Raw genomic sequence first — 15,273 nt, forward strand, 5'->3', positions numbered from 1 at the left:
GCTTATCTAAAATTGTCGTCCAATTGCCCCGCAGTAAACATGTGTAACTCAACTTTCGTCATATTTATTAAAGAGGTACTTAAGCCAAATTTAAAATAACGCCAAGTGACGTTTTCTGATATATACTTACCGTGGATTTCTGAGACCTAAATTCCCATTTAAAACATATTGCTATCTCTGATTCGTCAAAAATAATGATGAGGGATGTCGATAATTTTATTCTTAATCAAAAACTGTCTTCTTAACCCTTAACGGCCGGCAAAAACAAAATCGGGAAAACGGAATACAATTTGACATATTGAGTAATATTCTATAATATTTTATAATTCTTCATTATTCTTCCTTAAAGTAGGAATTTCTTAGAAAATGTAATGTTTTTGTTTAGGTGCGCAGTGAGGTGGCGGCGCAAGGGTTACACAACGTCCAGCTGACGAGCGCTGGTGCGGTCACGTGGTCTGATTCACGGTCAAATTTGTACACCGATACCACTTCTATAGACGCGGCATCGAGCGCACCTTGATAAAAGTAGGATCCCAGAATAAAAAAACACAATATGACACTTTGTCACGCCTCTATAACTGTTACAATCTTTTTTTATATTATAATAAAAGGTGATAAACGAGCAATCGACAATTTGAATTCGCTATAATAGCGAAATGATCGCTACCCATTGATGTAATAGATGATTGCCGGTTGGCAGTGACTGTCTAAATTCAAATGTAGGAATGACTTACCTACCTTTATTGAACAGAGAAGGGGGACAAACAGAAAGTGGATATTCTCCCTTTCTATGTGTAGTTTACCTCTCCCGCTATAAGAAAATGGCGGGAAGGAACAGACGACTAGAATTTATCCAATACAATGCCACATCCAGTAGATACACAGGTACACGCATACACGTGTCTGCAGTCGCGTGCGGTTGCTACTGCAAGCAACTGCCATGAGTAACTTGTGGGGCGTCACTCGAGCGCGGTTTTCTCACGATGTATGTACGTAGCTATTGTCTTAATTGTGGTAAGAAACTGGTGTTATGTTGACAATCGACATGTCTTTCCTTATGCGCCTTCAAATATAGAAGATGTATTGATCAATTTGCTTTACATTTGACTAGCCTGCGCCCGCGATTTCGTTTTCGGAATTGGAAAAAACCTTTTCTTAAACTGTTGTTTAATTTCAATTTCTTAAACTAAACGCTTACTTATGGATATAATTAACTATTCTGTCAGTAGCTGTTAAATAATTTAACACAGATTATTATCATGTTGTCGCCCACATAGATAAGTCAGTAACGAATTTGTCAATTCTTCATTAAAAAATTAGACCAAATGTTGATAAGTATTCTCTTTGGAATAAAAGATAAATATTATTACAACTAGACTCCTGAGAAGCCCTTGATTGTTATATAAAACTAGTTTAAACATAAAATATTCACATTGCTATTTGAAACACAATGCGGAAACTTGCAGCGTCTCTTTGTCTGAGATACATTCAGACTGGTTAACACTGGCGACCCTTTTTGGTTCGTAAAGGTCGTGTGAAACGTTGTCACCAAGAATTTTATTCGCTGATTCATATTTAGTAATAAAACAGGTTAAAAACAATATGCTCGTCATATTGTAAATGTAAATATTTCTATGACGATAATAAAAGTTATAGATATTAATAGAAATTAACATTTTTATGCTTACGTTTAAGTGAGAATGTGAGTGAGTAAAACATGAACAAAATTAATAATTATTGCATGAAATAAAATAAACAGTGACAACCCTACAGACTTAACCCTTGCACGGTTGTTCCATACACGTCGGTATTAGGAACGAATTCATTTAAAAAGAGTATATGAAAGGATAAATACAACGGGACGGGGATTTAACCTTACGACCACTCGAGACAATTAAAACACTGAAAGGACTTATCGCTGAGCCGGGGCGCGCGCGCGGGCGATAGATGGCGCTGTACTGTACGCCCGTAATCTGGGGATATGCGATGATTTATACGAGTTCTGTGAAGTGTTAAGTGCGATTGGATAGGGCTGTGCCACACAAATGTTCTTCATATTACAATATCGATAACTTTACAGACCTTAATCACTAAACCTTACCTTATTCCAACCTGATTTTGAATTATTTTATTAGGGCAAACAAGGATCCGGCCATCTGACTCCGCTAAAATGGCGAAACGACCGCTGCAATATCAAATGCATTGCCTACCTTCAATCAACGGAGGAGAAGAGATACAGAAAGAAAATATTTTCCTCCTCGATGAAATCAAGTTCCACTTCCCAAACTTTCCTTATAAGAAAAGGGTGGAAAAGGAAAGAGGACTAAAATAAGACCTCCCGAACGCAAGTTGCCTAACTGTCTCATATCTAATAAAGAATATTGTTTACTATGACTGTATGTTGCTGCTCCCTTCGATGTTGTACTAACCGATGTCATTTACTTTATAGGTTTCTATTTAAGAACTCTTTAACTTTCATTGTATCGTCATAGATAAATAACTTCGGTCAAACGTGCGCTACATATCAAGACATATGTAAATCAACAAAAACATGCCTTTGTCTACTGACTACCGTTTCGCAAGAGGTCGTGAGCATGGCGAGCACATTCTTGTTGTGACTAAACCATTGCTGCCTTATTCAGGGTAACGAGAGTGATTCACAAGTCATAAACGGTAGTCAATAAAATGTTCGCGACGTGAATTTGTAATCTGTTTATCGTAGACGTGTAATGTGTAATGGAGAAGATAAATGCGAATGTTTTGATGGATGGATTGGTTGTTAGAAGATATCTCCTGAACTGATCAATGGATCTCAATGATATTTGGCGCAGATGTAGAACATTGTCTGGAAGAACACATCAAATTCCAATTAAGTTCTTTTTTTATTACCGCACGAACGGAGTCGCGGGCGACAGCTAGTATGTTATTATTACTGGCAAAGAATAATTGTTATTCTGTCTGTCCTGTCTGCTCCTGTCTCTGTCACCACTTAAAGTTTCTGAGTGCGGCAGTTAACGTGTTCAACGTAATCAAAGTAGAATGCCTTCTCTATTAAAGTAGCTGCACGTTATTCGTAGCTCCGTGACGACGTCAAAGGGGCGGCTTTAAAAGGTTCCGTTTTGGAACGGCAACTGAAAGTGCAATGCACACCTGCGCGGACAGACAGACACAAAGACTATGTATATACTTACAACTAAACTAAACGTAAACTTACAAAGAAGTAGGTAAGTAAAACTTTTTGTGTGTGTGTTTTAGGTTGAATTTGTGTGGTGAGAATATTGTTGTATAGCTAAAGGTTTAATTAATAAGATAATTATTTTTTTTTTGTAAAAATCTTGAAATAGCGGACACAGAGAGGTCACACATTGATCAAGCAGCGTGGGGAGGCTCCTTAAAAGATAGACCTGGTAAAGGTTGCAGGAGTAAGCTTGGAGCGGGAACACAGAACTGGGTATAAGTCATCGATGGCTTATTCACAGGATGACATTTTTTTTTATATCATAAGGTGGCAAACGAGCGAACGGCCACCTGAAATCGCTGAAATAGCGAAGTGACCGTTGCCCATAGACATACGCAATTGCATATGCGTTGCCTACCTTTAATCGACGGAGGAGAAGATGCACAGAAAGAAAATATTTCCCCTTTCCATGCATTCTCTCATGCGGAAAGTCCACTTCCACTTCCCATCCTTTCCTTATAAGAAATATGACGGGAAGGGAAACAGGACTTATTTTGGCCTCCGGGACGTACACTCATCAGACGAAACGCGGAATTGCTTCCACTTCACGCCTGTCTTCTGGCGAGCCGGGCCGATTCGTGCGAAGATGTTAAAGCGGGCTCTACCACTGTTAAAACATAAAGAAAAAGAACTCGACCGACTGTAGGTCTCGTAGCCCCATGACATTCCTTTAGACAATCTTGTTCGGTTGTCAGTCATCAGTTGGCTAAAAAGCAACAACACTTCGTAAACTATATAACATAAAAAGCGAGCATCAATTAACGTTGCGTGCGGAAAGCATGTCTGAGCACAAGGCCGAGGACGACGCCATGTCAATTGTGTAACAACATGTAATTGTTCTGTAATAGAGTTTCAGACATTTATATAAACAATGTTGCCTTCACTACAATATTATATAACCTACAGATACTCTGTGATATCACTTTGTTATCTAGTTATACAAACTATTTATCCCTAATCAAAAATCTGATTTAAAAGACTATTAATAGTTGTTTTATTCCAGTTTATTAAAGAAATAAGCAACTGACTTTGAATTATATTGGTACATATTTAATAATGATTTTCTATCGTTTATCTCTAATATATTACGGATTTATAATAAAAAAGGGATCACATCGTTGGCCTTCTCTCACACACGTGGAGCCGGCAATCAAACTGTTATAATATAATCCCTAATGTTTAGACCTACTCTTTAAGAATACTGGTATTTAAATCTGCATGGACGAGTGCTTGAAACAAAACAATAAATAATATTATCTTAAGCGTCAATAGCCTAATGGTTAAGGATACGGATTTCCGACCACGAGGTCGGGGGTTCGAATCCCGCCATTTGACTATTGTTGTAAACCATATCCTAGCACAAGCGTACAGCTTTGTTGGAATGGTTAAAGAAATATTAGTAAATTTGCAAAAAAAATCTGCTAATATTTTATATAAAACAAAGAAAAAAAAATATTATGTTGGTCAATTTAATATTAGTAATTCTGTGAGGAATTTTTACAACGTATTACTTAATAAATGATAAAGACAACAAGTACCAAAACACATCATCATAAGATTCTTAGTATTAATAAATTGAATCTGTGTTCGTAGCATTTGGGTGTTAGTTCTCGGAACTACATGTGAGTCATACGCGCGCCGTACGCACAGACAGGTCACTACTGTATACATACTGTGATAGGGAAGTGCGTTGTTATGAATGAAGGTTTTTAATTAACTTACTCACCTTTACGTTTATAGTAAATTTACATAAATTGGAATATTCATTTCATTTAAAACCTTACACTTAACTTACCCGTAACTAATGAGTTACGCGACTTTTAACCGCAACAACTGAGAAATTATTAATTTTATTCTCTAAGACATTAGTAAGTACTAGCTGTCGCCCGCGACTCCGTATGAAAGCCTTTGTGATCTTCCAGAATATTCTCTACATCTGTTAAATTTCATCGAGATGAGTTGAGCTGTTTTGGAGACAAAAAACATCCATACATCTAAACATTTGCATTTTAATTTACAGCTCGAAGTTGTAGAAAACAAGACTATGTATTTTTTTAATTCTTAAATAACAACGGTTTTTAGACATCAGAGATAAAATTCGTTTCACTATAAAAATTCATAAGTGACTCTACATGACATAACATTATTAAAAACGTTTTGACAAGAAACCGGAGTCCGAACTTTGGAAATCTTATAATAACTTTATGAATAACTAAAAACTTTTCTGTTGGGTTTTTTCGTTAGCGACGCGGCTGCGCCCCGAGTCCCTAACTAAGTGGAACTTTGACGGCCAGTTATGGTAACTAGCCAGACATTCCACCCCCTGCCACCCCTATACTGGGGGTTCATGAATAAAATCATCCATGTGTTTATTAGGGAGAGTTTAAAAAGCATGTTTTTCAATACGCGAACATCCTAATGACGATTGCACACGGCACTAAAAGATTGGTAGTATATTACTTATATTACAGAAAAACATATTCATGTGTCTATTATTTCCGCAACTTTTACAATATCAACGTTCCTCTTATGAAAGATGAAATATATAATAATTATTTTAACAATTTCACTAATGTTACAAATGCCAAAGTTCAGATGGATGTTAGTTAGTGGCTACACGACGCAGCTCAACGGATCGCGATGAAATTTGGCATAGTTGTGGAACATAGTCTGGAGGAACACATACACTAGTAATTAAGTTTTTTTGGCGCAGTCGTAATCGTGGGTGAGAGCTAGTGTTGAAATATTGCATATTAATATATAAACATTTCCTACGCATAACATTTTAACTGAAACACGTAATTTATGTTAGATCAATAACAATAGCGTGTTACTATGTGGTCGCACCCTAAAATTGGATAAACCCCATTGTCGTTAATTATAGTACTCGCCTCGCCTACTGTCTTTACATCGACCACAAAATTGGTTTTGTAATAAGTATGAAGAACGCATAGTCATAATGAAGAATTCATGTAATCTGTAGAGAAATAATTAGAAACAAAAATATTAGTAGACAATTTTATTATTTTTCTGTGCGTCATTTTACCTGACAATTAGAGGTAGGCATCGTATATGAGATTGTGTAGGCAGCAGTCACTTCTTGCCCTTTGCCCTCTTGATGATACAAAAAACTTGTTAACAATATTTAAGTTTAATAAAAATATAAAATATATTATTTAAGCGCCGATAGGCTAAGGGTTAAATGTATTTGAACACGTGGACGTAAGTTCAGATTCCGACATCGAGTAATGTCGTATAACAAACCTAGAGCTTATTCTAAATGATCATTTGAAATATTGTAAGTGATAACAAAACGATCTACCACCATGTGATCTGTCGCACCATGTTGCTAAATAATTTAATCATAAAGACATACAAACCGAGCTATATATATACGTATGAGTAATAACAAATACATCGGCGATATCTCATTGTATTTGCTTTAGAAATTGGTAAAACATAACGTAAGCCAAGTCTTCAAAGACTGTTATAAAATGTCGTTATCAGAGAAATGTAGAGTGTGATTTTTTAGTAAGTTTTTGAGCTTAGAATTAAAATATTGTCAATAACTTTCGTATTATAACTTAGTAGTAACTTACCAGTAAAATTTATTTGAAAATGTACAAACAGTTCTATTCGAAAACAAAACAAAAATACTGAAAAAACAAAGGACGCTTAGAATTTAAGGAAGCTCGAGTTTATAATTACAGTAGCTGTCGCCTGCGACTCCTTCCGCGCAGAATTAAAAAAAAACTATTGGTCGCAGTGTAATGTTATATAGCCTAAAGGCTTCGTCTACAAATAGCCTATCCAAAAAAAAAAAATTCAAATCGGACCAGCAGTTCCTGAGATTAGCGCGTTTAAAAAAACAAACAAACTCTTCCGCTTTATAATATTAGTATAGATAGGAATAGTAAGTAGAAATATATTTTTTAATTATTAGATTCATTAAATTAAACAAGCTAAAGGTAAATTTTATAATTTAGGAATTTTCGCCTAAAAAATAATTTAGAAAGTTGAGAAATACCTAATGAATAACAGGAATACAACAATTATATTTAACATAATATTTCATGTCTCAGTAAAGTCATCTGAATAAACTTAAAACGAACTTTATCAAAAGCAGAGACTTACAATTGCATTTGTAAACTGGTTAATTCTAATTTAAGCTCATACAGATAGGTTTAGTTGGTCACAGTAACCGTTCAATTGACGTCCATTGAGACCAGATAAAAACTGTTTACAACTATGTACCTCGTCATGGCCGGCTCGTGGTGACTGACTCATTGTATAGGTAGAGTTACTGTCATTCATGGAAGATTTCATATGTTCTATAGCCACAAACATATAGTTACAATATTTATCGAACTAGATTTAAACTTTTCATGTTAAAAAAATTACTTTTGAATTGAATCTTGTATTATGCGAAGTTATATACAGTAAGGCCTTGATAGTAAAAAAAACCCTTTTCAACACGATAAAAACAACATTACGAATTCTGACCAAAAAAGAGTCATGTAATTGCAAAAACACAACAAAATACCCCTTTTTTACGCATTATCTTTTTTATCTCCCCTCCAGATCTAAGCTCACCCTCCCTGGAATAATTATAACTTCAACCCTTTGCGTTATATTTTTGTAAACAAAAAAATCTAGAAAAAATGATTGTTTGATGAAACTTTCTTTGTATTATAACACACTTATCACTCGAAAATTTTTTTAGACTTTATTGTTTTTAGACTTAATAAGATTCCTAAAAACTTCAAGGTAATTGCAATATTAGGTAATAATATAATGAGTTACAAATTAATTAACAATTCTTTTTACTGTCAATCGCTGATCCTAATTAATGTCCAAATATGACGCAGATGGAGGGAAAAAAATCTAAAGAGTCATAAACAGAATCCGCGCTGATGATTCACCGCGGAAAGGATCGATCAGAGCGTTATATCGTCGTCAAATAAAACCGCAGCTCGCGGCGCCGGCACGCCATTCAATTGTGTAACTTGCGCGCAGTCGGACGTGCGCGTACACTCGCTACTTGTACAGATCTTATCACAAGACATGGCTCGAGGCGAAGGGTTCCGAGTGCTCCTGCACGTGATAAATGGTGTCATGGTGGTACTCGCGCTGGCGCTCGCAGCCGCCTCCATCTGGTTCTTCTGCCAGGTGTACGAGTTCACCAGCCTGAGGAACAGTAATCACTACCTCCTCGACTACAAGCTGTACTGGCCCCAGGCCATACCGTGGATCTTCCTCATCGTCAGTGTAATAGTGTTGAGTGTAACCTCGTGCGGCTTCTCCGGCGCTAAAAAGAGCAGTCGCGGTCTGCTAACAGTTTATATAATCTGCATGTCTGTTGTTGTGTTATTGTTGATAACCGCCGCGGTGCTTTCTCTCGTGTTCGCCGACAACAAGTCCACGGATGACTTCGTGAAGGACACCGTGTGGGACGTGTACTTCCAGGCGAAGACAGACAACGACGTCGCAGCGTCTTTCGGCAGCATCGAGCGCAAGCTGCACTGCTGCGGCGCTGACAGCCCCCGCGACTACAAGAATTGGAAGTCTGAGTTTCCGATGTCCTGCTGTGACGTCTACTACCACGGTTTCCTGGACCCATACACTATTGAGTGCGAGTTCACTAACAAACTGGCCAACGAGAGGTACGGCTGCTCGACGGTGGCCGCGCAGTACGCCAGAATCGCCATCAAGGTGATGTCAGCGGCGGCGATATTCATTGCAATCATCTGTCTGATTGGCATCGCCATCGCCGTCGGCCTGTACAAGGCGCTGGAGCAGAGACCTCCGCCGATGGTCGTGCAGTACGAGTCCGAAAGCAAAAAGGTTCTATTGTAAAGACTCTAAGTAGATATAATGTGTTACTTGTCAGTGATCGTATGCCAATGATTCCGATTGGCCGACAGTAAATATTACGTCATCTCACCTTTAATATGGCAGGTTGTAACTTTGGTCCAGCGCGTGTGCCTGCAGCATGCGAATCTAGTCTTAATCGACGTTTACGTAGATTGATATAAAGCGGGAAATCGCGTGTTAGAGTAGTGACCAAATTTTGCAATATTTGTAAGTATTTATTGACACACCTTAGTGCTACTTACTATAAGAATGTGACCTTCTTCTTAAAGATGTTTTTATAAAACTATATAGCTTGTATAACTTTGGAATCAGTGACCAAATATATAAGAAATATTGCAATTATTAGAATTAAGATTTTGTTAAATACATTCCCGCCGAATGAAATGTTTTTCCCTTCTCACTGAGGAGAAAGTGACTAACTTCTCATGGTTATTGTATAATCGATGTCAGAACGATTCTTTGTGGACGTGTTAGTTAGTAATATATAGTATCCGATTAGCGACTTTGTAACAATGAACAATTACACAGATATGTTGTAATAGCAAATAATGAGCTTAATGACTGTTCATAATTATAATAGTAAAATTAATTAAGGTAATGTGTACAAAGTAATATGACACGCAATGCGCGCTTTGAAAATTCAATATTCTTTGGTAATTGTCTTCATACTTAGTAGTTAATTAATTAATTGTAACGGCAGAGTGTAAGTGCAAAAATCTCATAGTGTAAGTAAGTCGCGCAGAGCAGGCGGTTATCGCCTCCACCTTCGACAATCGTGTGCGCGTTGACTCTGAAAGTGTGTCATCGATAAAGCTCAAATTCGCGCGAACGTGAGCTCCGAGCGCGGCGCCCGCGCACGCTTTATAAAACTAGTTGCGTCAGCGGCGCGCTTTTCATTACGAAGGCTGCTATCGGAGACGACGGTCGACAACATGGCTAAGGTCGAGATGATCAAGGGTGTGCTGTACATCCTCAATATAGTGTACGCGGTGTTAGGGCTGGTGACCGCCGCCACCGGGATTTGGTTCTTCGTGCAGCTGCAAGAGTTTGTCACCCTGAGAAACACCAACCACTATCTGCTGGACTACCGGGTGTACTGGCCGCAAGTGGCGCCATGGCTCTTCATCCTGCTCGGCCTCTTCGTGATGATGGTCGCACTGTGCGGCTGGTGCGGCGCCAACAAGGAGAGCCGAGGACTGCTAGGAATTTACGCAATATTCCTGATCCTGATCGTAGTCGGGCAGGTTATAGCTGCCACACTCATCTTCGTGTTTGTCGACGGCGAGGATACGGACAGGTTCATAAAGGACACGGTGTACGACGGCTACTACAACTCGCAGTCGAACCCAGAAGTGTTCAAGGCCTTCGGGCGCATCGAGCGCAAGCTGCGATGCTGTGGCGCCAACGACGCTCGCGACTACCGCAGCTTTAGGAACGACCTGCCGCTCAGCTGCTGTCAGGACAGCTACTATCGCGCCACTTGCGACTTCACCGACAAGGAGGCCAACGAAAGGCTCGGCTGCGCCAAGGTCGCCTCGGTGTACACCAAGATCATCAGTTCATCGGTGGCTGGCGCGTCCCTCATCATCTCGTTGTTGGAGATCGTGGGCGTGGTACTCGCCTGGAAGCTTTTCAACTCGGTGCGGGAGGTGGAGCACTACATCACGGAGCGCAAGGAGGGCGAGACGGAGTGCTAGCAACGCGCCACCCTCAGTCAGTATTAATTGTACCGCCGATTTGTACCATCTTAGTTAGTAGCTCGAATACAACGCGACATCGACACCGACACCGACACTCCTGTAGTGACTTTACATTCATATACATATTTCTCTTAGCGCTTTCAGGGCGTTCCGCTCACTTAGGGATGAACTTCGTTTCCTTCAGTGAAGGAATTTAGGAATCTTTATCCCGGTTTTTCCCGACAGATTCACATTTACTTATGTCACCCTAGTTACCATTTAAGTGATCTAGCCATTACCAAGAGGTATATTAAGTTGCGCATTCATTATGTAGTTATTCAACGGCCGATTAAATACGCGTTTATTTAAATGTTTAGGTATAAGTTGTTGATATCAATTCTAAAGTGTAAATGTGCAGTATTTTGTGTAAGGGGGCCACGCCTCGAGTCGACTGTGAGACTGTCTTAGATTGGGTTTAATCAGCAATTTCCTCGTCTGATTCCATGATTCATTACCTGCCTTGAGTCACAATGGTGCTCAATTGCATCTCGTAATCTGTCAACTGACCTTCCCCCCACCACCCACCCTACACCTATGTTAATGTGATGTGTTCATTGCGCGCGCGGCTTGCGCAACCGCCTAGTGAAGTGCTAAAACCATCCATGGATAGTGACTCGAGATTTCCGATCGTGTCCCACTTAAGAAGGTCGCTTATGTGAAAATTCCGACCTTCGATCGTCCGACTTATAGACTTTATTACGACGACTCTAAGGTTCAATATAAATATTTGCTATTTGTTTACAAATCGACCATCGATGTATGTTAATTTTTACGCAACGGTGTGGCCCCCGCCTTAGCATTTCGTCATTTTATATTGTGTATTCAAGCGCCGCCGTGCTATTGACAGGTGTTCGTAGTTCTCGCGTTGTGTCGCAACCATTGCGTATTTATATAGTATAGTAATGTCGTCTCTGTATGTCGGTCCGTCTATGTAATGTTAATGCTTAGTCGAGGAAGTTTCCGTCCGTATGTTAACCGTGTTTGTGTCTGAGAACTAAACGACTGTCGAATGTAGTTGTAAAAGTTGTAATGATCGTATATATCCGTGTGTTAATGTTTGCAATCCGCATGCCAAAGAGAATGTACCTAAACATGTACACAAATGTATATATTTTGCATGCAAAAAATATATTTTGTTTTTTTTTACAATACGCGCGCGTATCACACACTTCTGATACTTTATATTTAAGACAATTTTATAGAAATAAAAGAGATATTATGTAAAAGTCGTACCTAGTCTTAAGCCATTTCGTTTGTAAAGAAAATAATAAACATTTTTTTATAAATACATATTTTATTTCCCTTATGAATATCATTGAAGTGCTCTTTAATATTTACTTCAAACAAGTTTTTTGAAAATCACTATCTCTGTTCAGATTCAGTTTCAGGGCTACAAGCTTATAAGCTCATTGCAATATGATTTAACTATATTTCTTTTATATAAAATGCTAAATAACTTTACAAATATTATAAAGATCTCATGTTTTAGATTATTCCAATCAATATTAGCTTTTACATATTTTAGTTTCATATTCATTAAAATAAATTCTAAACAGAAACATAACATTTCTGCCAACCCTATAACCACGCAGCGTGAAGTTATTTAGTTGTACAATTGTATGTAATTACATAAAAACGTGATTAATAAAAATCACGAACTAATTAACTAATAATTAATAATATCGGCAAATTATAATTGATTTCTTACCGCATGACTAACTGTGAATAAGAGAGGTCAATTCATAAACAATTATATAAGTACTGGCTGTCGCCCGCGAGTCCGTCCGCACTGAGTTAAAAAAAACTTAAGTCCATACTATGTTTTATACTCATACCAAATTTCATGGAAGTCCATTGAGCTTTGCTTTTATAATATTAGTAAGATTTAGGTCTGCCCAGTCGGATTGAAGTATGTACATCTTATAGGGCTTTTGTAATAGCTTTGGGCTTTCAAAGTACCAAGAGTCAAGGTAAACACACAGCACGAAGTGTTCAGTTAATACTCGACAAGGTGAGACATTGCGACACAAAAACTGATACTGCGTGACGCATATAAGGATATACATATGTATTTAAGATATACATAGGAAAAAAATACATTTTTATGATTCAGATAAAAGATATTTTAAATTTCCTCGGATTCGTCATCAAATTAGTTTCGTCATAGAGTTGTAATTTCGTAGCTTAAGTTTTTATTATCTGTGGGAAAACAATATTTCATATGTTACAGCTCTTGTCGCACAAATATTTGACAAACTCAAATTATTAAAGTGAGTGATACAAATTAAGTAAAGATTAAATTACCTTTAAACTGTGTGTGTGTGTGTGTATGTGTGCGTGTGGAGGAAAATTAAGTAACTGTATAAATGTATTTCCCTGATTTTATTATTCGTCAATATGTTTAACTGATACATACGCAGTATAGAGATGTAACTTACGTTATCTCGTCTCAGTGATAGCAAAAAATAAAACTATTCAAATGAATATTCTACAAACAAAAAGAGTACAATGCGGCTAATTAATATAACCATAGTGTACTACTCTTTCGACCTGTATTATCATCTCTGGTGTAAAGTGAATGCGAGAAAGGAAAACATGTTTCAATACAAATGATCGAGTGGAAACCTAAAACAGCGGGAAAATTAACACAGAATAAACGTGGCATAATTTAACTATACTCGTTTCTACTTCGATAAATAATTAATTTAACATAACAATTTATAAGTTATGAATCATGGTTTGTTGGCAAAATGTCGCCTCTAATTCCGATATTACTAAGTGACGCAGAATTGTTTAATTCAGTATGACACGACGCAAACTCTGTATAAGATTTTGTTCATTCTTATAAATATTTCAAGTATAAATCTTGATTCGATTAATTTTTTTCAAGTTCTTTGAAATGTAATGATTTCGCCAATTCACAAAATATCGTGACTACTTTTTTATGTTCTGTATCATTCAAGTGTACAGCGGTTCTCAAACATTCATTCAATATTTTCCGTCTTTTCTTTCAGTTTTATAGACAGAAATTATAATTTCTTAGGGAGTAAACATTTCAAATTAACGATTAAGATATAATTATTCTTTTGCATAATACTTGTTTAACAATAGTTACTTAAGTAAATTTTTGAAATTATTTAGCTAATATTGAACGAAACCTGGTGACCGCTCGTTTGTCACCTTCTAGTAAAGGATATGACCCAAAATAATGGAATGATATATTTGAACTTGTGACTGGCGAATCAATTTTTCTGTTATTTTTTATTAAAGTTTGACAGCCACTGTAAAAACCAGTTTGTTTTCGATGCACAAAAAGTATACGCGAGAGTACGAGGTGCCTTACTATGAAGTTACGAGGCCATTCATCGTATGGTCATCTGACCTACTTTAGCTCACAACAAACGTTTTTTAAATTCTTCAAGTTGTCTCTGACAGAAGCAGTATCTTGCATAATATTATCATAAAGTTCCACTACTGTGTTATTTGTATTGACACATATCGCTGTCTTTGTTTTTTATTATATAGAATAAGAAGGATGGCTATATGATAAACAAAATACTTGGACGGTCGAACCGCACTGTTATGTACCAGTTTAGTTTACTTAAAGAAGTCGTCTTTTGTTTTTTTATAGAAACTGATTACGTAGATATATATGTAAATGTACATCCATGCTAATATTATAATGTTTTATTTTTGTGTGTTTGTACGTCGTAAATACAATAAAACTATTTTACCGATTTGAAAAATTTCTTCAGCACAATATCCAATATTACAATGTTACAAATGCTATAACTAATATTGTTATAAGAAATATAAAAGGACAATGATAATTAATATATTTCCGATATAAATAATAAATGTAATAAAATGTACTTTGGCATTCTATCAGTTGAGTTTTACAAGTTAATTGTTTAGCGAGAACGTTTAGTGGCCTCATTCACTAACTGACCATCAAGTAATTGTACAAGCAATTAACTGAATACCTATCAATATCTCTTTATTAAATATAAATCAACTAACTGATGTACATTTCCACTGTTTATACATTTGTATACATACATTTATATTGACATATTAATTCTCCTCAATCTCTGAAAAAACAGACAACCATATTTATATTCCAATTTTTAAATAGTAAAGCTCGATACACACGTTTAGTTTTTACTAAACAGTTACAATGTTTAGTTAAAACTGAAGGTGTGTAGCGTGCTTTACACATATTTCTAACTCCAAAAAGAAACTACTAATCATTTATATGAATTATTTGTGAGCATATTAAATAAAACATCTTCAATAATATAACGTTTATAAGATTTCCTATTTGTTGTAACAATACAACAGCGATTAGTTCACAATTATTAGCACTCTACAGCACATAGTACGACATATAACCGGGTCACAGAGCTGTTTTTCACGCGCAAA

The 15,273-nt window shown here is 36.9% G+C and overlaps 1 protein-coding gene across 1 annotated transcript; it reads left to right on the top strand.

Moving 5' to 3' along the window:
- The first annotated feature begins 8,092 nt into the window (after positions 1-8,092).
- LOC106125644 (uncharacterized) lies at positions 8,093-10,809 on the top strand. Its single transcript, XM_013322924.1, has 2 exons — positions 8,093-9,090; positions 9,906-10,809. The coding sequence occupies exons 1-2, from the start codon at positions 8,303-8,305 to the stop codon at positions 10,807-10,809; spliced, it is 1,692 nt and encodes a 563-aa protein (XP_013178378.1). The 5' UTR covers positions 8,093-8,302.
- The last annotated feature ends 4,464 nt before the right edge of the window (positions 10,810-15,273 follow it).

Source organism: Papilio xuthus, unplaced genomic scaffold (assembly GCF_000836235.2).
Source record: "Papilio xuthus unplaced genomic scaffold, Pxut_1.1 DF825783.1, whole genome shotgun sequence".
Classification (NCBI taxonomy): Eukaryota; Metazoa; Arthropoda; class Insecta; order Lepidoptera; family Papilionidae; genus Papilio; species Papilio xuthus.